This window comes from Dendronephthya gigantea, unplaced genomic scaffold, assembly GCF_004324835.1.
Source record: "Dendronephthya gigantea isolate DGI-Jeju-01 unplaced genomic scaffold, DenGig_1.0 000073F, whole genome shotgun sequence".
NCBI lineage: Eukaryota > Metazoa > Cnidaria > Anthozoa > Malacalcyonacea > Nephtheidae > Dendronephthya > Dendronephthya gigantea.
The window spans coordinates 356,072-378,310 of record NW_021163083.1 but is presented as its reverse complement, the minus strand read 5'-3'; the positions used below and the strand labels follow the sequence as shown (position 1 = coordinate 378,310).

The 22,239-nt window shown below is 36.3% G+C and overlaps 4 protein-coding genes across 4 annotated transcripts; 2 read left to right on the top strand and 2 right to left on the bottom strand.

Annotated features, from left to right (window-relative positions):
• Positions 1-49: 49 nt before the first annotated feature.
• LOC114531631 (acylphosphatase-1-like) lies at positions 50-878 on the top strand. Its single transcript, XM_028553246.1, has 4 exons — positions 50-116; positions 201-217; positions 298-407; positions 616-878. Exons 1-4 carry the CDS (start codon positions 50-52, stop codon positions 761-763), a joined length of 342 nt encoding a protein of 113 aa, XP_028409047.1. The 3' UTR covers positions 764-878.
• Positions 879-979: 101 nt separating this feature from the next.
• Positions 980-2,234, bottom strand: LOC114531630 (sarcoplasmic reticulum histidine-rich calcium-binding protein-like). Its single transcript, XM_028553245.1, has 5 exons — positions 1,965-2,234; positions 1,605-1,676; positions 1,413-1,467; positions 1,295-1,331; positions 980-1,154 (listed from the first exon to the last, which is right to left on the bottom strand). The coding sequence occupies exons 1-5, from the start codon at positions 2,184-2,186 to the stop codon at positions 1,067-1,069; spliced, it is 474 nt and encodes a 157-aa protein (XP_028409046.1). The 5' UTR covers positions 2,187-2,234; the 3' UTR covers positions 980-1,066.
• A 588-nt stretch (positions 2,235-2,822) lies between these two features.
• LOC114531612 lies at positions 2,823-5,308 on the bottom strand. The gene is made up of 2 exons (XM_028553225.1): positions 4,442-5,308; positions 2,823-4,229 (listed from the first exon to the last, which is right to left on the bottom strand). The coding sequence occupies exons 1-2, from the start codon at positions 5,215-5,217 to the stop codon at positions 3,647-3,649; spliced, it is 1,359 nt and encodes a 452-aa protein (XP_028409026.1). The 5' UTR covers positions 5,218-5,308; the 3' UTR covers positions 2,823-3,646.
• Positions 5,309-5,731: 423 nt separating this feature from the next.
• Positions 5,732-19,786, top strand: LOC114531683 (eukaryotic translation initiation factor 3 subunit K-like). The gene is made up of 11 exons (XM_028553295.1): positions 5,732-5,843; positions 6,001-6,049; positions 6,453-6,626; positions 6,844-6,915; positions 7,122-7,191; positions 7,818-8,018; positions 8,787-9,670; positions 9,981-10,013; positions 10,160-10,273; positions 12,471-12,707; positions 19,629-19,786. Exons 1-7 carry the CDS (start codon positions 5,770-5,772, stop codon positions 8,816-8,818), a joined length of 672 nt encoding a protein of 223 aa, XP_028409096.1. The 5' UTR covers positions 5,732-5,769; the 3' UTR covers positions 8,819-9,670; positions 9,981-10,013; positions 10,160-10,273; positions 12,471-12,707; positions 19,629-19,786.
• Positions 19,787-22,239: the final 2,453 nt, after the last annotated feature.

Genomic DNA, 22,239 nt, shown 5'->3' with positions numbered 1-22,239 from the left:
GACATTTTTATCTGGAAGATTTTGTCGGCGAAATAAATGCCATGCCATTATGGCGGCGGCTTCAAATGCCAGAAGACTTTTAGCAATTGATTTCGAAGTTTTTGGCAACGTTCAAGGTATTTAGGCGATGAATTTTATGAAATATTTTTACAGTATTCCGGTTGTTTATTAACTAACCTTGTTTATGTTCATTTCTGTAGGAGTTTTCTTCAGAAAGGTGTGTTTTTGACTGATGGTTGATATAAAAAATTTCAGTTGACATGACGACAAGCTATTATTCTCCATTGTGCTTTACAGTGGACGGAAAAGAAAAGCAAGGAATATGGCTTAGTTGGCTGGGTGAAAAACACAAGAGTGTCTACTGTTGTTGGGCAGATACAAGGCGAAAAACAAGGCATTGATCAAATGTAAGTATTATTTAAAGTGTTTAATTTAATCCAGTCCAATCACCATAATTCAGGTATGATTAAGATATGATAATCCGTTTGCTATTAGGATTAGGTTTTGATTAGTGTTTAGTTAGGATTTATGTTCCATGGTGAATACCATATGGACCCCTTCTAAAATTATTGGTTGGTATGGTATTATGTAGGCTACACATTTTCATTATTATAGGAAGGTATGGTTATCAACCAAAGGCAGCCCTAAATCAACCATTACAAATTGTGAATTTACCAATGAGAGAAGCATTAGCAAACTTGATTTCACAGACTTTAAGATTGTAAGAGAGTCGAAGCCAAAATCAACCAGAAAGGTGAAGTAAAAGTGTGATATAATTGCTGGATTATGTGGCTTATTTGTTTGGTATCAATGTAAATATATATTAAAATAATAATGAAATACTGAATCATTACTGAATACTGTTTTGTCTTGTGTGACATGAAGTGTTTTTTCAATCTTATTAACTAGTGATACTCTAAGTTCACCTAGATTGTTCGGTTATAATATAACACTTGAACTAAATCAAATAAAACATATGTTATTTAAAATTTTTTTATTAAATCATAAATATCACATTAAAGTGTCATAATTACAAGATTTCTATCTTCTTCGAAATGTTCAAAACCTACAAGTAATCTTTGATCCAATCTTTAGCCGACTCTATGTCCTTGTCTACAGACTCTTTCATTTTGCTATCAAATGTTGGCAGTGAACTAGATAAAGTAGTATAGTAGATTTTTGATTATAAAAAAAGATGATTTTGCTATTCAGTGTATATGAACACCAAGTCCACCCTACTTTATCAGGTTTAACACTTTACTGACTTAACTTAGACACAAAGTTAGAAACCTACTTCCAAAGGGCAGATGAAACTGTATCTACAAAGCCACCTTAAAACAAAACAGAGAGAATTTGAGAATGACTATGGTATCTATCGATAAATGTTTTAAGCAGCAAATGACTTGTCTTACCTGGGAGACAGACAGTTTCGCATATGGCTGAACATAAATAGCAATATTTGCAATACTAGAAATGAAAGTAAGACAATTATTGCATATGGCTTCTGTGCAAATGTGAATTACTCAAAGGCTTGTAGAACTCTTGCAACAGTCTTGAACAACATTCCTTGGAAGCATTTACCAGGTAAATAAATTTTAGTTTACCTTGCATAAGTGACAGTTTGGTTTTGATTTACTTTTCTCACATGGGCAATCTTTATCGCACAACTTACAAAACTAAAAATATCAAAGAAAATGTCAAAAGATATATCAATAACCACAGGCTGGGTATCCCAAACTTTTTGTTTCCCCCTTCCCCCAAGTTATACCAAAAACGTTCCAACCCCGTACATCCATGAAGGAGGTCAATCAAGGACGGACACCGGAAATGAAATGTTGCAATGGTAGTTTAAAATACTACGCCTTTTTTATCACTAATATTCTGTCAATTTCTTTAAATACGAAAGTACAGGGCACTCAGATACATGAAACGTTTCGATATTACTCGATATTTCGTTTGTTTACCTTGCAATAGGAACAATACCCGCATATTGAGCCACTGGCATGCTCACGAGACTCGTCTGTTCGGGGTGCCTCTTCGGGATTAACCTCGTTCGCTTCTGTTGGCTTCTCCGTGTGGCTATTTTCCGTAGGCTCTTCCACGCTTTCCTCTGCGTTCTCTGCGCGGATTATCGTAATATTTAGTAGCACGAACAATAGGAAAAGCTTTTTAGAATAAAGCGCCATGTTACTAACTTCGGCATTAAAATTTAACAAAAAAGAAAGGGAGCCTGCTTTCGGAAACTGTCGTGATTGTCGTGATCACCCGCCGTTATCTCCCTGAAAAGATAGTCTAGTAAAGAACAGAAATATTTCTTTTTAAATATGATTCATATTTGTCAAACAAGGCGAAATTACATTATTTAAGTAATATGGGGTTGTTTTCTTTTCTTAGTAAGTTTGATTATTTTGTTTTTATGCATTATTTTAGAAAATTTAGAAACCTCCGGATGTTCACGACAAGTCCCGACTGCTTCAATTTACCTTCATTTCAAAATGGATGATCATAAATTATTTGAGTAAGATTTTGAGGACGCGCAAGAGGAAATCTCTTATATTTTCTTGGAATTAGTCGGTAAGAAACAGTTTAATTGCGTTTAAAACAGCCGTATTAGTCTTATAAATAAATCTATATTAGTATATATTAGTCTATATTTATAGTCTAATAGTCTTCTAGTTTTATGGGCGCACAACGATCCAGTTTTGTTGGATCCAATTAGCCTTTCTCACGATGACGTTTTGGGGTACTCTCAATTTTCTGAAATGGGTTTAAAAATTAGGTTTAAACATCAAAGCAATTTTTTTAGAATAAACAGACCATTTGAAGAATAAATTCAGCTTAAAATTAAAGACAGTCGCCGTTACCAAGTCTTTAATACGCTCCCGGTTTTTGAAAAAAGTACTCCAAAAATGGCGACATATTCGTCATCGTGAGAAAGGCTAATTCACTTCTGATCTTTATATTCTGTTGCCTTGTAATGTTTTTGAGCAGCAAATCCGCTGAAGCCAATGCAGTACTGTATCAATACCTGACTATATTCCATACGTTAGAAGTGAATTGAATCCAACAAATTGGATCGTGTGAACAGACCTTATCATAGACCTATACCATATAGGCAGCCTAAACACTAATACAGATATTGTATTAGTGTTTAGGCTGCCTATATGGTATAATGACTATAATCCTTTTGGTGATAGTACACACTGATCATACTGTTGAATACAAGTCATTTAACATTTAGACTACTCTGACCAGAAGTTATAATCATCCGTGTAGTCTTTTCACACAATCCAATTTTGTCTGATGCAATTCATGAAGGCACATATGGAAAATGGCCTTTTCAATTCATGGAATCAGTATTGAAACATCTTAAACTTTGATCTAATCAAAGGGTTGGTTTAAGAATGACTTCTGAAATATACTCAAATATGTATCACTGCAAAATTGGTGTCTTATTTTTATAACTTGTGTCCTGAGTTTACAAGATGTGGTTTTCCGGGCATGTTTCTTTCTTTTATTAGTGAGTTTTTTTTCTGTTATTAATTAAGATTTTTTTAGTAATTTTTCGGAAAAAGAAAAAAGAAAAAAGTTTTTCCTTTTGATCAAAACACTTAGTATAGGTTTTAGAACTGATCGCATTTTTTGGTCAACCTCGTAACAATGTTCGCAACACATCTAGTTTCTTGATCTCAAAACTTATTTGATAATGTTCACATTTTTGTCGTAGCTTGTGCTCTAATTTTGTCGCCATGCCTGCTTCCCCCTTCCGAAAAGCGAGCAAGGATTGACCATACATCAAGAACATTTTGTTTCTTTCTGTCAGATTAGGCTGCTTAGCAAGACTGGTCAAAATGTTCTCTGCTGTTTTAACCTCTGAGGGATTTGGTGCTTCTTCTAAGATACCATTCTCGTAATAACCAAGATGGAAAAGCGCCTTCCGCAGTTTGGCGTGCTTGATTATGATACTTTTGTCCACGGTAGCTTTCTCGCAAAGTTCAATACATGTATCATAGTGGAACAAAATACGTTTGCGGTCTTTCGGGCTGTTTGCCGCTGACGATACGAGGATATTGGCTTTCGTGTAGTGAATTTCAGCTTGATCTTCGGGGCACTCTCCGGAGGATAACGTCATCTCCGCATCGTCCACTTCATACATAGCTCTATCATCATTTCCACGATCATGTAAAATCCATGCCTTGACAATTTTTATTCGCGCAATCAGTATGACCCTAAAGAAGCAGTGACAAAACGTAGCTAAGTAAGCCCAGTAGGGCCAGTAACATTATGCGGGCCTTTTATACCCGAATTTAGGTCCGAGAGGTTCTGATGGAAAACAATTAAAACTAGTATTGAAATACTGATTGCAGCATATTCAGAAAAAATTGACGTAGTTAAGCCATAATTAATTACGTAGCAAGGAATGATACAATTCTATACTTACCCCCAATGTTCGGCCGAATTAGCCTTTGAAGTCAAAGAATTGAGAATTTCAAAACTTTCGTCCTTCTTTGACTGAGAACTCAGCGATACAGCCTTTTGAATACCAGCATATATCTGTATATCCATACTATCGTTGAATCCTTGAAGAAAATTGTTAACTTTGTCCCAACGAAAATTGCATACCATAGCACATGATTCATTCATCAAACAAATATATTTCTTACTCTTGTAAATTGTTGGTTTAAAGCGCTCCGGTTCTGCGTCAACAGAGCCAACCTCGTTCGCAGGCTTTAAAACCCTGGCTTCCTCAAGCATTTTTCTACACTCGACAAGATCTTCTGTTACGAATTCAGTTTCTCCTTTTAGCGCTTTTAATTTTTCAACCAAAGGATCTGACGTTGATAACAAGTCTTTCATGGCTTGTTCTAAAGTTTCGAAGGTACTTGAAAAATTGTTGTAATCAATTGACGCTTTGTGACGATGTGCAAACACTGTGTTTCTGACGTCTGTTATGGCATGTGTAGCTTTCTTTATCCTTCTCCAGTACCAGCGGCCCCGTATACTGTTTAAAGAGTGGGAGTGGAGCAAAGCAAAGTTCAGCGTTGTTATGTCCCATTCCTGCACATCTCCACGTCGCAAATTGTCTTTTATGTGTTGAAAACCTTTCTCGTAATTTGGATCATTCAAACGCGATGAAAATGGTTCTTTGGCAAGAATCTGTAATCCACTAGCTGCATCATTTTTCCATGGACGATAAAGACGGTTCCATTCTTGCATAAAAACTCTTCTTAACGCTTCAGGAGAATAGTTGATAACAGCTTTAGTTAATCTAAAGTACCTCAACTCGTCTTCAGTGTATACATTTGACATCTTTTTAAAATGCTTGCTTGCTGTTTTCCAAATCTTCATTTTATTTTAAATGGGACGTCATTTTATATGATCGTGTGACCGTGTGATTGGTCAAGAGCAGTGATTGAACGTTCAAATTCTCGTTAACACATGGGAATTCCCCAAGGTTTACGGGAATTTCCAGACTGACTCTGGGGATTTCCAGATATCGCTGGGAATTTACTTCGAAAAATTTACTTCGGTAGCATTTTTTTGTTAGAAACTAGCAAGTTTGAAGCATTTTTTTGTTAGAAACTAGCATGTCTGCTCGCAGACTGAATTAGGGGACCGGAAATTAAACGGGGAAAACTAGAGTTTCCCCATATCCCCATTCCGCCCTTGGAGTTTAGTCTCGGAAACTGTCGTGATCAGCCGCCGCGAAATTTTCTCCGGAAGGTCCCGACCAGGTCTCGACTGCTTGAATGTACCGTCATTTTCAAAATGGATGATCAATTTGAGGAAGATTTTGAGGACACACAAGAGGACATTTCTCACATTTTACAAGGAATAAATCGGTGAGAAACATTTTAGCATGAACTTATGATTACAACGGGCAATTATACATACCCGATTTGTGTAAAAACAGTTTTATTACCTTAGTCTTACGGGTCGAAAGTTTCAGTTCATCGACAACGTGTATTTTGAAGAAGTCTATTTTGGTGGTTTTTATAGGTATAACCCAGAGAATTTGCAGCAACTCGAAGCCTATGTACAACTACAGGTAGAAGTATTGGTATACATGTATTAATAGTGGTTGTAGTTAATAAATTATGGCGTAATGACTATAATTCATGTTCTACAGTGCCATTTGGAGGAATTGGAGCTACTTCATAGCTCACATGTTTAAGATATAGCTTTATCAACGGTGACTGAGGCCATGATCTACTACTGGTCAAAATAGTTCATATTTTAATTGGTCAGGCAGCATCTAAATGATAAAATTGAAATGACTGACAAGTTTGTTGTAAATAAATTTGCCTAATGGAAAACATGGGCACTTATGATTATTTAAGATTGGTTCAATTATTGAATGCAAGTCATCAAGCATTATGGTCATTATAACCACTCTAAATCATTAGATGATCATACAGTATCCTAAGTGTGTATTATTAACATTTTTTTAGGTGTCCGAAAATCGATATGATCTGGATGCTAATTTAGCTGTTCTCAAGTTGTACCAGTTCAACCCACAGCTGCGTCAGACTAATTTTGTGGTGCAGATATTACTGAAGGCACTAATGAACCTTCCTCGGACAGACTTTTACCTGTGCAAGTGCTTGATCGATGAGAATTATTCTGTATCCTTTGTTTTGAATGAGTGAACAACATTAGCTATGGTAGTGATGCCCTCAAAACTATCCATTGATCCCTGTGTACTAACTGGAGGAGATTCACAAATTAGATAAATATACTGCAGCAGTCAAGCCCAAAATCAAATTTTCTTACTTTATAATTAGGACACTCTCAAAAGCATTTTATAACTATTATTTGATTTCTTAACTGTAATTACTTCAGCATGATAAATCCATTGAAAAAGTTCTATATCTGTCTGACTTGATGGAGACTTGTCACTTTAAAGATTTCTGGGTAAGTCTTAGTCTCAGTAAATGGAATGGTATAGACATTATAACTGTGAGACACTGATAACTGTACTTTAGATATAGATGTTAATGTATACTGCAGCCTCAAAGATGACTAAAGATTGGTGCCTTGAGTCTTCCCCCAAGACCACTGAAAAAATTGCTAGATATTTAGTTCTACTGTAAAGATAATCCCTAAATTTAAAATTTTAGCATGAGATCCGAAATGAATGCCCAGAACTTATTGCTGGTGTGAAAGGATTTGAGGAAGCTCTGATGTTGTGTAGGTAGAATTTGTCTTTTGCATGTAATTCTACTAATGCCAATCTACAATATGGGATTAGTCTTACCCTGGCATATGTGATGACAATCACATGCAACTAATCATAGTGCAAATGTCTACTTACAATATCCATTTTTGTCACATTCAATAAGGTTCTGATATATAGAACATAGTCTGTTTATAGCAGCACTTGGTTTGCCGTAATTGGATAAGCATTGCAATTCAACAGGCTCTGAAACATTTATCAGAGGTGAATGAAGTAAAACTTTATTTCAAAGTCTTCTTCAGTAAGAATGAAGATATATTCTGTCTGCAGATGAATTTGAAATAAAGTCAAAAATTTACAGTCTCAACCTGTATCTTGTCTGAGTAATTTTTTGACTCTCATTGAAGATGTCCTGTTTATTTGGAATTTGTTTTCCACTTTACTTTTTTAAATTATCAGCTGGTCATGGTTTTTAGAGGTGAATATTTAATCTGATAAAATTAGGTCTCGTGAACAAACCTTACACAAGTAGACATAAAAATTTCCGCTCACAACTCACAAGTATTTTGCCAAACCCCAAACCAAGAAAGGCATTGGTATAAGAGCATTTCTTGAAAATCACTGAATTCTCTTCCTGTAGACATCAGTGGTGTATTAAGCACAACATATCAGAATATAGACAGTCAGCTATTGTCTGATTTGCTGGGTGGTCTTGAAGGCAACGAGCTTCAGGCGTGGATAACCTCTCGTGGATGGAGCGTGCATGCTGATGGCAAAGTATTTATTTGCAATCAAGAACATATCAAGTCTAAGAATATCGTGGAGAAGATTGATTTCCATAGTAAGTTGAGTTGATACTGTAGTAATGGTTGATTCCAGATATAGACAAAATTTTGATCCAGGCAAGAAGAATCATGTATACGCGTTTCTTCCTGTCAATCCAATTAACTTGTTATCCACTCAGCTTCTAACCCTTAAACCCGGACGTTATGCGCATTGACAGGTTAGGACTAGACGCCAGTAGGGGCCGGATGTTTGAAACACGGATAAAGATACCCACTGGATAGTGATTTTTTCAAACGTTTCCAAGCAATTTAGCACTTAGCAATTTTCAAGTCTATAGCTTTTGAAAGCATTTTTATGCGGGTTGAAATTAATGGATGACTTCATGCACCACTGTTTCGAACACCCAGCCCGATATTTTTTTACTCCGTTTACTTGGCGTACTTTTTTTCTGACAAAAAAGCGTCCAATGTTAATACGGAGTAAAGAGTAAGGAACAGCTTCTTGCTACCATAATTGGTTAAAGGTTTTGTCCTTTGGCTTACAACGGGCATTTTTAAACTTGATTTTCTCCAGTAAGATACCGGCAGATGATCTTAACTGATCTCATGATACACTGGATGTGCTTCCGGAGATCCAGTACTGAGAAAAATACTATCTTATACGGGCGTCACTAGTTTGTCAACGCTAGACAACTTGAAGAGATTGATATAGAACATAATGCTACGGGCCTAACATTACAATAAATAGTAGCCGTATAGTTGCTACATCCATCCAGTTCTTTATGAGACAAGTGTCAATACAGGATACGATTTTCATTTTCCAGGTGTGAAAGGTATGATGCAGGTTTCAAGGTAGTAACAAGGGACACTCGTGCAGCTCACCGACTAAGGCAGGAAATATATACAAAACTATTTAATTCAAACTACTGGATAAAACACAGAACATATGACGCTCAAGAAAATCGGTTCAGGTGTATTTTCTTTTGAGAATTTGTGCTACCAATCCACAGAGCATCCACTGTTCTGTGTTTTATTAAAATACTTTACAACGGTGATATTTTTGGTTCTTCATGAGGGCTGTAGAATCCCACAAACCGCGCGTGGGTTAAATCTTTGCTTTCACAATTAAAGCTTTTCCACCCACAATCGTGTGGGAGACATCGGAAATTCGAGTTATGCATTCCGCAAACTGGTTTGTTCAATCTTGCCATAGCCAAAGGTTCTGGCAATATTCACCCCCAGTTTGATCTTGAGCGCAGCGTAACCTGCCTCAATGTACAAGCACGATAAAAAGGTATCCACTTCAAAATAAAATGGCCGCCTTTAGTGCTTCTCGCGATGCACGATTGAAAGTCTTTGCTTTGTATGAACCACGCGCAATATATCCGTGCCAAGGTGTGAGAATCGCGTTAAGAAGTCATCGATGGAATTACCCGTCGTTTTTATTTGAAGAGGTGATTTGACGTGATCTCTTGTTTTTTACCTACTCAGAAATCTGTGTTACGGTGAGTGGCATTTTCATCTTTTTTTTCATCTTTATAAATACATTTCTTTCCCGGCATATGTCTTTCATAACTCTCAAAGAAGCAAGGGCAAATTTCAGAAATTTGCCACATTCTTTTCTTAAAAAGCGCTCTTGCACTGCTAATGTCAAGGAATTCTATTCAGGTGTACGTCAAACAGTCATAGAAATTTTTGAATTCCTCAGGTAAAGAACCCCCTAATACGCTTGCATGTATATTGTCAAAATAACATTGATTAATCTAAAGAAACTCGTTTATACCTTTTCCTACCTTCCAAACCTCATTATAGCTAAACCTGCTATACAGAAAACGTGCTCTAATGAGTGTCCCAGTTTTAAAAGTTTAATATCCTTATCTAAATATTTAAATCCACTCAAATTGACGTATCCAAAAGAAGCACTTTGTTTCCTTTGTGAATAGCGTTTAAGTAGTTATATTAACTTTATATCCTGTAAGTCGGTAAACACGTAATATATCTTTGTCTTTATTATTTAGGTTGTTCGTGCAAGCAAAATAACGTACTGAAAGGTTATTTGAAGATTTATATTCTAATACCAATTTACTCTTGTTTGGATAAAAGCTTATAGGATATTCCCTACCGGTGTTGCTATATTCTAGGGTTCCTACCAACCTTATATGCTATACATGTGATCTTTGTTTTTGAATTTATGCAGGCCAGTCAAAGGTCGTTCAAGAACTTCATCGTATATATAGGAGTGAGTGGTCAAAATATTTTTTGGAAAACAATTTAGGAAGCCGTGAGTGGTGATCGCTCTTGATTATATAAGGTGAGTAAATGTACTTTATATTGTGTTGCAGTGTACAATGTAGGTACTGTATCACGTGTTGCAGTTTTATTATACAGTTTCATCGGAAATGCACGCAAACATCACAGATTTTTCGCATAAGTACCGGGAAAGCTTTGCAGTATTAACACTTACGTGGTGTACCTACAAACTAAATTATTTAGAATACACATGGTTTGGAGACTAAATAAAAGTACAATACAACTTATTAACTATATGTTATTGTTTAGGTTTGTGCAAAAAATGGTTCCTTCCTCATCACGTGTCTATTGTATTTTAGCCAAATTTACCAATGACATGCGTCTTGCTAAGCTCATCAACCTTGACTTGAAAAATATATGAATTATAAGATTGCTATTAGTTTATCTGTGCAAAATACAATAGACATGTGATGAGAAGTGAACACTTTTTTGGATAAATCTACCTCAACATAGGTAATGAGTTGTTTCGTAGTTTTATGTGGTCTCCAAACCATATATATTCTATTAACTGTGCACAGATGAACATAGTCAAATGTTCGGAGATGTCTGGATTCTCTTGCAAGAGGCCTACCGAATTTCACACTGAAAAAATAAAGTTCCAAGCAAGGCCTAGACCAGCTTTAAATAGGCCAAACACAGCTATGCAATACTTTATACTAGATTACACTATGATGTATGTCGATTTTTGATAAGCTCTGCTATACCTTCCGTTATGCTCTCTATAATAGATTTCGGCCTTGAATTATTGCATATGTTTGAGCTATATCAAGCCTATATTGAACTATGAACCTCTCATGTTGATATTTCGGTTTGTGCATGCATTGTGAATCATGCAAGAACGACATGCAGGTGGCCTAATACGTGCATATCATTTAAAAAAATGAAATGCACTCCCATTTACCATTTCAGCGTGCAGGAGAAGCCTTAAAAAAGCCGGGCGCATTGCCAAAAACAGATGAAATAAACACTTCTGATGATGAGACACTTGTTTGTCAAGTTAAATTTGTCCATTTGAAGTTTATACGTCATATATATAGCTACCCGACTTCCCTTGTACGCGCAACGAATTAAGAATTCTGAAAGATAAGCTGCAATGTCGATTATAACTGTATATATTCACCAAGATGACTGATTCATGTTAAATTCCCATACTTCAAGTGTCATATATTGAAGTCAAGAAATCTATATAAGCAATCTGTATGCATCGAGATATTTTATAGCTAGCTTTGAGCTAAACCAAAAAAATAATATGTCAAACATTTGAACCAAAACTTACACGTGTACGAAGGGTTAATTTTTGGACCGGCCATCCGTAAAAATTTATATGCCGTGTTTGGAAGGGTATATAAATATAGTTATTCCACGACCCAGTAGGTTTTCTTTGATTTACCGCGGGTTGTATATCGTATATAACCTTTTATTGCAAATTAGGCAGTAATTAAAGAAAAGAAACTCTAGAATTTTTTTTCCGACGACGACAAAACAATATGATATTGCATGTAAGAAAACTTCCCTTCATTATCGTGAGAAAATCGGGTAAATGCTGCGGATTTTGTGTGTGATACAGTCAATGGACACCATTTGTTTTAGGGTCTTTTTATCGCATGATTCTTTCCCCCGGTGAAATTTATTTATTCGATCTTTTGAGTAAAGCCCCTCCCTCGCCTTAGTAACGCCTTTAGCAGAATCTTGAAAAGAATGGTGAATTCTTTACTTAAAACGTCAAGTATCATGTGAGCGGCACCCTATAGCTCCATTGACTTTTGATCCGGGCTATGTAGAGGCTCTACAATGGAATATATACTGCCGACGCTGGTCCACGTTTAAACTATGAGCTAATATTGATATAATATGAAAATATAAAAAAACCATTGTTTTGATAGCTTTTCTAAGGTCAAGTTTATACATAAGAAAACGACTGGCTGTTTTCCCCTGTGGTTCCACCCACGATGAATCGTGTTTAGAACACGAGAGATTTAGAACACCATGCATCATCATCCATGAAGAAGGGTGCAAATTCAAACGAGCAAAATTACCTTTAGAAGCGACCATGTTTCTCCCTACCCGAGTGTTCGCATATCTCCAATTGCGTGCGTGTCGATATAGACTCTTCTGCTCTTAATTTAATAGGATATGCTTAGAACAGCCAGGTTAATCGACTTCAACAGCATTCATTCTCTTCCTGTGCTTATATATAGGTTGAACTCAGCAGGATTTCCCAACCCTTTGGGCTATAAAGCAAATTATACGAGGATTCTGAAGTCGCCCAACGTTGGTTAAACGATCAATCGAGAGATTCCAGATCTTATAAAACATGGTTATTTGCTAGAAATATACTTCATTGTACAAAGGCCGAAGATATTGGGAGATCTGAAAAGTTGCCAGTGAGATCGAGATTTTTCTTCACACTGCCTCTTGCTGGACCACACAAAACGGTAAGTTGAATGTTTGAAATCTATAGTGTTATTCGTGCATTGACGTTGGTAATTACCCGCCAGAGATTTTGTTTATTCCGATATTGCTGCATGCTTATGGCTTTTCGTCCAGACGAGTCCACAGGAAACTGGGATGAAAACAACAATCTTAATATCGCGCGCGTGTATAAACAAAAATGTTTCCTTTCATCTCAATTCGATGGATGGTAATGCATAGAGCTAAACAGTAGAAATTTATATATGACGCTATCATAGCTAATATCAAATTTTTTCGCCCTAAACAGGAGCAGCTACGTAAAATTAGGAAGACTTTATAGAGTCGAATCCCTTGCAGGAAGATTGTATATATAGAGAGCATTTGTTGATCCATATTTCTCCTTTTTAAAGTCTTTAAAATTGGATATATTATTATTATCTACCCAATACACTCAAGCATTAACTCAGCTTATAAGAAACAGCCAGCGGCAGACATTATGGCGTGGCTACTATACGATTGCCTGCGGTGTTTGCAATCTAAGCGTATTATTGGCCTTCGTGATGTTAATTGCAGAGGTGGGTGAAATGGGGAGAGGGGGGGAGGTTGGTGGGTATAGGGGTGCTCAGCACCACATCATACACCATACGCCTCCACAATGCCCCCAGCCTCTTTGCTATCGTGCTTAAAGTGAAACTTTACAATCCAGCTTGCAAAACAGACGTTGAGAAACATGTTACTCAAGAGAGTAATATTTGATATGGGCAAGAGAGTTACATGTGATATGGGGCTCCACTCGATGTTCTAGAATTTCGTGATTTTTGTTTCCACTTATCTAAAAGCAAATATGTGAAATTCTGAAGAGATTTTCAAGCATTCAGTTCCGAAGTCTTTAAAGAACTTTAAAAACATGGAAGTCAATCTGACGTTGATTTGACGTTAATTCCTGAAGTGAATTTGACAAAAACTACACGTCTTTTGAAGTAAATTTTACTCCGTTTCTTTCAACAATACGTTTTCGAAACAGCTTTTACCCCAATATTTTTAAATGCAGCTATAAGAGAGTTATTTTGAAACTTGTACGTGTTCGAGTTGAAACAACTCATTCAAATTAATGCTGAAAGACCGATTTTGTTACTTCTTACGTCTTTTCCAACGCATAACAAGTCCCAAGAATGTCTTTCTTGCTCAAGTGCAAATTAAAACACGAGTAACAAAAATTCAGCGTTCTTTTTTGTTATTTAAACAGACAATTATAAGAGCGCCTGGTGCAAATATTGGGCAAGGTTTGGTCAAGGTTTCCCTTATAAGTACTTCACTGTAAATAAAGTACATTTTTTAAGCTCTCGAAGCTTCGGCATAAATAGGCTTGTGAATATTTGAATGGTGAATATTTCACGAGGAGATATAGTGTACATCTAATTGGTAATCTCTGCCAAGTGGATATTACTGACTCCAGGCTTCTAATGGAGATCTGTCCATGACAACCCAGTCTGTCGAATCGTGGCATTGCGAATATAGTGGGAATATTGTGTATGAACAGATACGTCAAACGGTTTACATGAAGATTTAAACGGTTCCACATTACAGTTCCTTTAGTATCGATTTAAAGACTTTCTTGTTTCCTACAAAAGGCTCAGAGATTGGCTTTCTTCCAGTGTACTATATAACAACTGGACGACGTTTCTGGTGCTCTAATTAGCATTGCAGTCCTTGAGATTTGAAAAGACAGCCAGGAATTCTTTGTTTATCTTTGTTTCTGTCCGTCTTTTTGTACATGGAAATATCAGGGATTGCTGTTGTGTTTTGTCATGGGATATTTATGGTATAGCTCTTTGTGGAAGGTAGGCTAGTCTTTGCAAATGTATGTCTTGCTAAAGCACCTCAGATTCAAGTCAAGGCATGTTCTGCTTTGCCCCAGGGCTTTCTAGAGTAATTTGAAATACACACTTGTTTCGAAAAGTGCCTTGTTAAGGATGCATATGACTAGAGTTAAGGATAAGTTCTTTTTATAAATATCAACGTTTCTTAAAGTTTGAACTGTGTTCTTTGCCCTAACTTCTATTGCGATGAAATTTGTGAGGAATTTCTCGCAGGATTCCTCGGCATAACATCAAATGGAGCTAAAAGGTACAACCTTAATATCAATATGACTTCCACTTCATAGTTTAGCCATTTCAATCCAGAAGCTTTGTATATCAGATATCATTTGAGGGCATCTGCCTATCTGAAGCGAAGCAGGGTCCCAATATATCTTTAAATCATCTCGACATTGCTTTCCCCTTAACTGCTTGTATATGAAGTTTGTCGCATTTCTAAAGAAAGAAAAAGGAAAATCGGGTTTGGAGAAAATAGAGAAACATTCTTAATACGTATATGTATAACCGAATTTCTCTATGATTTCTCAACTTTTCAGAATAGACCATGATTTATTCGGAGCAATATTTTTAACGAACGCTCAAAGACGTATACTGTGTTAGTGCAATAACAACACTGCTTAGTCAAAATCCTTGCAATTCAACTGTCAAAGACGTTGGCAAGGAAGGCCAAAGATTCTTTCTACACCATGACAAATAAATAGAAAATATTTTTCTTAAACATCGAATAAGCACGAAATCATCGGTTGCCACTGGCGACCACGTGTGTAATGATGTTAATTGTCATGCTCAATGCGTGATTAGTATCGCCTCATTGGCTCTTTAGGAAACTCTCGCATGGGGCTGTTAATTTTCAAGTGACAATAAAGGGTAATGACTCGAGTATTCTTGTATTGACTTCGGGTTACATTAGAGAGAGCTTGTTCAAAAATCTCCTCGCGTTCTAACGCTTCACGGAGCATCACAAAGGTCTAAAATTACTTTCCTATTTCTTCGGATATTAGAAAGGTAAAAGCATTTTTTGTTGTAACGTTTTTTGACGATATTGGATGGGTATTAGTAGGCAAGAGTAGCATGTAATTTACAGCTTAGCTAACAATATAATGCTCAGCCCACCTTGGGGAAAATTGCTTGCTTTAGACATCATTGTCGTATATAGTTTGTCTGTATTTGAATAAGACAAGGGCTATTTTTTATTCAGTTTTATTGCGACGACCAAATCTTAAAAGTTTTGTTGTGTGTAAAACTTGTATGAATATATAATGCTTCACATAAGGTGCATTAGGTTGTTAATAGGATTTCAGGATTAATATTTAATGAAATATGAAGTGAATGTTTTGTAAAAACTCTTCATATTTACCTGGAAATAGTCGGGAAAAGCTGCATACGATGCTTGATTCGTCGTGGTTTTCTGAGTATTGGGTGCATGGCCTAGGTTTCCTAACGATGGAAAATGAATCAGTTCGATACTTTTCGATTCATCATGGAAGTCTGATACGTGCTCAGGCAGCCTTGGAAACGTGCATGCTGATCCTTGTTCGTGCATTAGAACTGGAGTGACGACTCGATTACTGACTCCTCGTTGTCCAGTTGAACGAAAGTGGGAAATTTTGTGCCGATAATATGCAAAAGTTGCAACATAATCATGTTTGCAAGTTTTTTTTTGTATTCGCTGTGTGCATGAGATAAATATATTACATATATATACATATATCTATATTGGAAACCAAACTAAAACTTCAATGTTAACTTGATTGAATTAGGAAAAAAGTTTTTAAGAGTGAAGACACTTGAAGTATATTTGCGCATATTACGTATGTCGGTGTTTTTAGCCGTTGCATAACATTCGGTTTTAAGGTCGTATATTGAATTCCTGAGTGACGCAATAATTCTTCAGGGCAGCTCTTTTTTGGGGACCAAAGATCGTGGGGTATTTTTGGACTGTGGGGTACGAAATGTCAAAGCAATATAGCTATATATAATAATTGCCCTAATAAACATTTTTTTGGTGTTTTTGAATGAAAGAAACCATTAACTATTTGATAGTTTCTTTGCTAAAATTCACTTTATATCTGAGTAAAATTTTATCATAGTTTCTTGCACAGTTTTCGAAGTAATTCACTTTGACTGATCTGGATAAAATTTGATAACCTCCGCCATCTTGAACTTTCCTTTGATTAGATCTTAATTGCGTCACAACCATTGAACTCTAATACAACTGGAACATGCAATTATCCAAGGCAGGCAATTAGGTCACGAATGCGCCGCCATTTTGGGGTACTTTTTTTTTAAATTGTGAGCGCAAGACCTTTTCAGGGCGGCTGCCTTTAAATTTAGCTTAATTTATTGCTCAAATGGTCTATTGACTCCTAAAAAATGCTTCTTACATTGCTATTATATAGTTTAAACGCATTTAAGAAAATTGAAAGTACCAAAAAAATTGCGGATATTCGTCATCGTGAGTAAGGCTAATTGGATTTAGTTTTTGAGCAGAATTACTTAACACTTATATATTTTGTGTGGTATACTTAACTGAAGCTGTTAAAAAATTCTATTTGGGGTGGAAATGTAAACACTCCAACGTAAAAACTTCAAACGTCTTGAACCATGATAAACTATTGCGTGATATATTTGAAGAAATATCCAAGATGGCGGACGCCGAACAAAGTTCACGCAGCGAAAGCTATGAGGAAATCCTGTAAGAGAGGTTGTTATATGAAGTATTGAGAGTTCTTTCATCCCTGAGAGAGTAGACAAATTTATTGCCAACATTTTTTCACTTAAATGCGGTAATTTTTCGCCCAAAACGTTTTCCTAATCTTATTCGGTGTTATGACGACCACCGGCTTAACAGTTTTAAGCCATGCAGTCTGTGGTTTCCTTCCACAGGCGCATCAGAAAACCAACTTTATGGGTGGGTGAGGATGTGACACAAATGATATGAAAGAAATAGCATATATTGCTGTAAAAACAATTTATTTATAGACAGGATATAAAAAACGATATTTCACGCTGCTGTGACAAGTCCAGCGTCTAAATTTTCCTCCTGTTTTTGCGTAAAATGTTCGTTTGTCTGAAATTTGCCGCCGAGCGAACCTAAGCTTATAAATTCTTAGAATCGTGACTCTCGAATCGCGTGTAGATTCAAAGCCGCTTTCAAACTTAGCGCTTTATAAGAATAATTTTGTTTGGGTTAAACGCTTTAAATTTTTCATCGCCATTTCAACACCTGTTTGGCTGTTTATTTATAGTAACGTGGTACGTTTATAGAAACTTATATTGTTGCAATAAGTATACATATGTGATACCTTAGTTGTCTAGTGTGTAGGTAGAATTCTACAATAAGCTGTCGATGGTTTGTGTCTGAACTACTTGAGATAGAAATCTCAAACGTGGTGGTCTAGTGTAGGTAGTATTCTACAATAAGCTGTTGTGGTTTGTGTCTGAACTACCTGAGAAAGATATCTTAAACGTGGTGGTCCAGTGTTGGCAGTATTTTATAATAAGCTGTTGCGGTTGGTATCTAAACCACCTTAGAAAGTATATCTGAAACGTAAACATTGCTTTGCTGAGGTGTGTGTTTTTCCTGCAAATCTATTTTGGCGATAGTTGTGAGACCACAAAACAGTCGCAGTGAAGTCTGCTTCGGCAAAACAACATTTTAATTAGCGCATTTATATAAGGGCGTTGCCATTACTGAGCTAATTACCGGCGGTATACGAAATAACATGTGAACGGTATATACAATGGAGTGTCTAAAAAGAAACTCGTGAGAAAGTTCGATCGATCGTCGCATTTGCCATGACTATAGGTCATGCTGGGCTTCAGCAGTGTGAACTTATGATTTTCGTCTTCGAAAACCAACACTACGATAGGAAGTTGATAGGTCAATTATATTTTCTCAGCGAGGAAACAGCGATGACTGAATATGATTCGACAGTTCACCAAAGGAGGCCGCTTTACGACAAACGATCAGTTAGGGCACTGGAAGCGCTCCAACAGTCTAAGAATTGAACAGTGTTTTTGACTGGATGGAAAGATAATTATATCGTGTCATTATGAAAAGCCTTGGACGACGTTTACTTTATATAAGCGTGTACATCAGATATGATCTAATTCTGCGTCTTCTCCTTGAGATAAATGTAAAGAAATTGCGTAGGCAGGCATATTATAAATTTAGAATTATGTTTTTGTTCCTACGTCTTTTATGACTGGTCCTATACTCCTATGGCGCAAAATATGCCAATTGGTTGTTAAAATGCGCAGTCATGCCATGCCGTCTCGAAATTATTATTATGCTATAATTAGCATATTAGAGTACACTATAGTTTTGTCTGTTACTGTTAGTCTTTACAAAGTGGACTTACTTCAGATAACAAAACACTTCGTTGGTTAGCGATGACTGACTATCGTTTATAAGATTGCCATTTATAAGAAGTACAATCTTATGCGAAAAAAGGCACTACATGCATGTCGCTGGATCCTGTTTCATTGTCCAGTAGTACTTGGTGGATGGTTTTCACTTTAGAAGGCGCCAATTTTTATTTAAATTTGCGAAATAATTTCTGGCATAGTGTGGCCTTTTATAATTCCATGCACTCAGTCTTGTAAAATGCAGACTCTATAATTGACATGGCAGCCCGTAAGGCATCTGGGGGACAAATTGAACGTACAGGCTAAGTCTTGTGAGATGTACAAATGTTTGGTAAATAGGAAATATGAACTATTAGTGTGAAATAACCTTCATTTGGTAATTCTTTTTGTCAGCGATATGAACCTTTAACACTCGCTTAGCAGATACTTTAGTAGGGCAAGGAAGCATCAAGAGGACTACAACCTTTTAGGAATGATTATGTCTATGCTAGGAGACTGTGCAGCACTTTCCTCACCCTGTTTCATTATCGAGTGATGGTAATTTCCTCCGTCGGGGGTTTAGCGTAGAATACATTAAGGTTGAGTTGAGCAGATAAGAATTAAGTTATAAACATTGCCGAACTGATGTGAATTGTGTCTGAAAACTCACGTCTAACCAGCGAAAACAAACAAACTCACAGCAGGTTGATTTTTTAGGCCTGAGAAACCTCGCCCCTCGGGTAACAAGCTGGCTATAAAAGGCTTCGCCGCAAAGTCGTGAACAAGCATTTGGGTCCAAGAGTGTCTACGGTTAACATTTGGCAGACGGGTGACTTGGTAAAAAAAACAAAGGCGAGTTGACGAAAGAAAAGACTTAAAAGGTTAGTTGATTTTAATGTTCAGTTACAAAGCAATGTATGTGATTTTATTAGCGACTTTCTTTGGGTGAACAAATTCACGGTTGTTAACTTTTAGACGCACTGCTGAGTAACTCGGAAAATATTCGACTTTTCAGTGCAAATACCTGTACAATATTCATGAAATTCCAACGAGATATTCATGAAATTTTGCTTCAGTTTCAATGAAATTTGGATGAGAATTTGCGGCAAAGAATTTGCCATTTTCCGCCATTTTGCCGCTGAATAAGAAATGTAGTCCAGTGTATGAATGTTTTATGTGATAGACTTAGTTTAATCTCCTGACAAAGCTAATAGCATTTCCATAATTCCTAATAATAATTTTACTTCAATTGAAATGAATTTATATAGCGCGCATAAATATTTTATGTCACAGGCTTGGCCTAATTTGCTGACGAAGCTAAACATTCTCGCAGACGCTGATCTATAAGTTTAATTAAAACTGGACTTGCGGTGTCCATTCGGGCAAATGCTAGTGACATTAGAGAACGGTAAAATTGATTTCGAATTTTCAAAACACATGCCTAGTTTTTGAAGTCTGTAAAATTAGTACAATATATTCAAACATAAAGTAAATATATTGAGACAAACTATGGTCAAGAAAGTGCCAAAAGTCGCCTTCAAATGTGGCTTGAAATTAGCAGTTTGCATTTAGCGGGTTACCATATGTATTGGTTAAACTAAAGCTTCCTATTATAAAGTATATTTATCCTTAATACAATTAGCTGAGAAGATAAATAATTGTACTGGCGAATTATATATTAGCGCTGAAGTTGGCGTTTAACGTACATTCACGTTCTTTCAAAAACTTTGTATTTTCAAACGAACGGAAATACTTACAAATTGTCACAACGGGAACCTGTAATATATCGCTCATTTGATCTTACGAATGGAGGTACAATAATTATACACATTAGTATATAGTCGTTTCTGAATACGCCCACAATAATAGCTTGTTCGAAGACTTTATGAACTAATTCACGGCGTTTCCTGGCTGTGGATTCTTTGTTATCATTTTATAGCAGTTTCCGGTTTATATCCCATGCAATCGCATATATCTTACTCCTCAACAGAGCGGTTTTGTTTCGCCTTTTTATACACTAACAAAGCAATGCGAGAGATCACAGCAGTTGCCCAATGCCTACATTATTGTGAGTCTGTATTTGTAAGAGACGTCCAACGGTGGAAATACGCTTTGGCAATGTATTGAATCTTCACTGAAATTTTTATCTTTACGTTTCGAGTTCAAAAATTGATTTAAAACGTCTGAGATTCAGGCTTAAATAAGATTAAGACGATAGCGTATTTAATCCTGTTAGTTAAGGACTTGTAAAAAATATATAGCTTTTTGCGTGGATTTTAGATAATGATTTTAATACCGAAAGTATTAGGATATACAGAATTTGTGAATTTTGAGATATAGATTAACACGAGCGGTTCGTGTGATTTGTATGGTATATGTCATGTTGGTACAAGCAGTATATAAAAATGCGCAGAATCGAGGCTTGTATCTGGCTGTTTTATTTAGCGAAATTCTCTCAAGAGCATGTAATCTGATAATTCCGTCTTCCAGACACTCACATGCACTCAAATAATCCCCAACAAAACCTATTAAACATTATAAATGGCCTGTACCTACTTCGGAAGGATTAAGACTTGCGTCATTGTTTCATTAGCGTGTTGAATTTAATAATACTGTATTAGTTAATGAGCTGGAAAATGGAAAGGGGCTGGACACGGTATATACAAAAATAAACGACTGTTAAACATGTCAATTTGCAGTGTAATGCGGGCCACTATATACTTCTTAGATACTGATAAGATGCTTCTCTATTAGAATATTGGATTACCAGTTTTCCCGTGATGTAATTTTTCTCGATATTTTGTCATAACATGAAGACATGATACTTTGAGAAAAATATAGGAAGTTTTTAAAAATTTGAAACTTCTCGAAGGCGGTGCATTAGGAAGACGAGACTGCCGTCTATCTGCCCTGCGGCTGCCCGCATATGAACTTGGTGATAGAATGGAATCCCGATTCCGGTGCCAAGACTTCGGTCTGCACTGTCATGATCATACTGTTCCCTGGAAGATCAAGGTTATCTTTATGCATGAGTCACTTGACATTTTGATTTTAAAATCTACCTGTTTTCCCTGTTTTTTATTATATTATGTAGCGAGGTTGCAGTATAACTTTTACCTAAACGTGCATATATATATTTAATGTTTCCTTGTGCAAGATTTAAGGTAAAAAGATTGTTTGGGGAATCTTTTCTGCAGGAGAATAATGGACCTCAACATTTATTTACTTTTCAACACAATCGCCTTGTTTTCGTGTTTCATGAATTTATGGTATTGAATTGAACCTTGCTGTAGTTGTTGTTGTTGTTGCTATTGAAACTATAATCAGT

Bases quoted from the DNA above. Each gene is read 5' to 3' on its own strand.
- LOC114531683 (XM_028553295.1), top strand. From the start codon at position 5,770: ATGGATGATCAATTTGAGGAAGATTTTGAGGACACACAAGAGGACATT. The intron at 6,050-6,452 runs GTAGAAGTATTG...ACATTTTTTTAG, and splicing joins AAGCCTATGTACAACTACAG to GTGTCCGAAAATCGATATGA. The intron at 7,192-7,817 runs GTAGGTAGAATT...CTCTTCCTGTAG, and splicing joins TGAGGAAGCTCTGATGTTGT to ACATCAGTGGTGTATTAAGC.
- LOC114531631 (XM_028553246.1), top strand. From the start codon at position 50: ATGGCGGCGGCTTCAAATGCCAGAAGACTTTTAGCAATTGATTTCGAA. The intron at 408-615 runs GTAAGTATTATT...TCATTATTATAG, and splicing joins AAACAAGGCATTGATCAAAT to GAAGGTATGGTTATCAACCA.
- LOC114531630 (XM_028553245.1), bottom strand. From the start codon at position 2,186: ATGGCGCTTTATTCTAAAAAGCTTTTCCTATTGTTCGTGCTACTAAAT. The intron at 1,677-1,964 runs GTAAACAAACGA...TGATATTTTTAG, and splicing joins GGTATTGTTCCTATTGCAAG to TTTTGTAAGTTGTGCGATAA. The intron at 1,468-1,604 runs GTAAACTAAAAT...TTTCATTTCTAG, and splicing joins CAAACTGTCACTTATGCAAG to TATTGCAAATATTGCTATTT.
- LOC114531612 (XM_028553225.1), bottom strand. From the start codon at position 5,217: ATGCAAGAATGGAACCGTCTTTATCGTCCATGGAAAAATGATGCAGCT. The intron at 4,230-4,441 runs GTAAGTATAGAA...CTGCTTCTTTAG, and splicing joins AATTCGGCCGAACATTGGGG to GGTCATACTGATTGCGCGAA.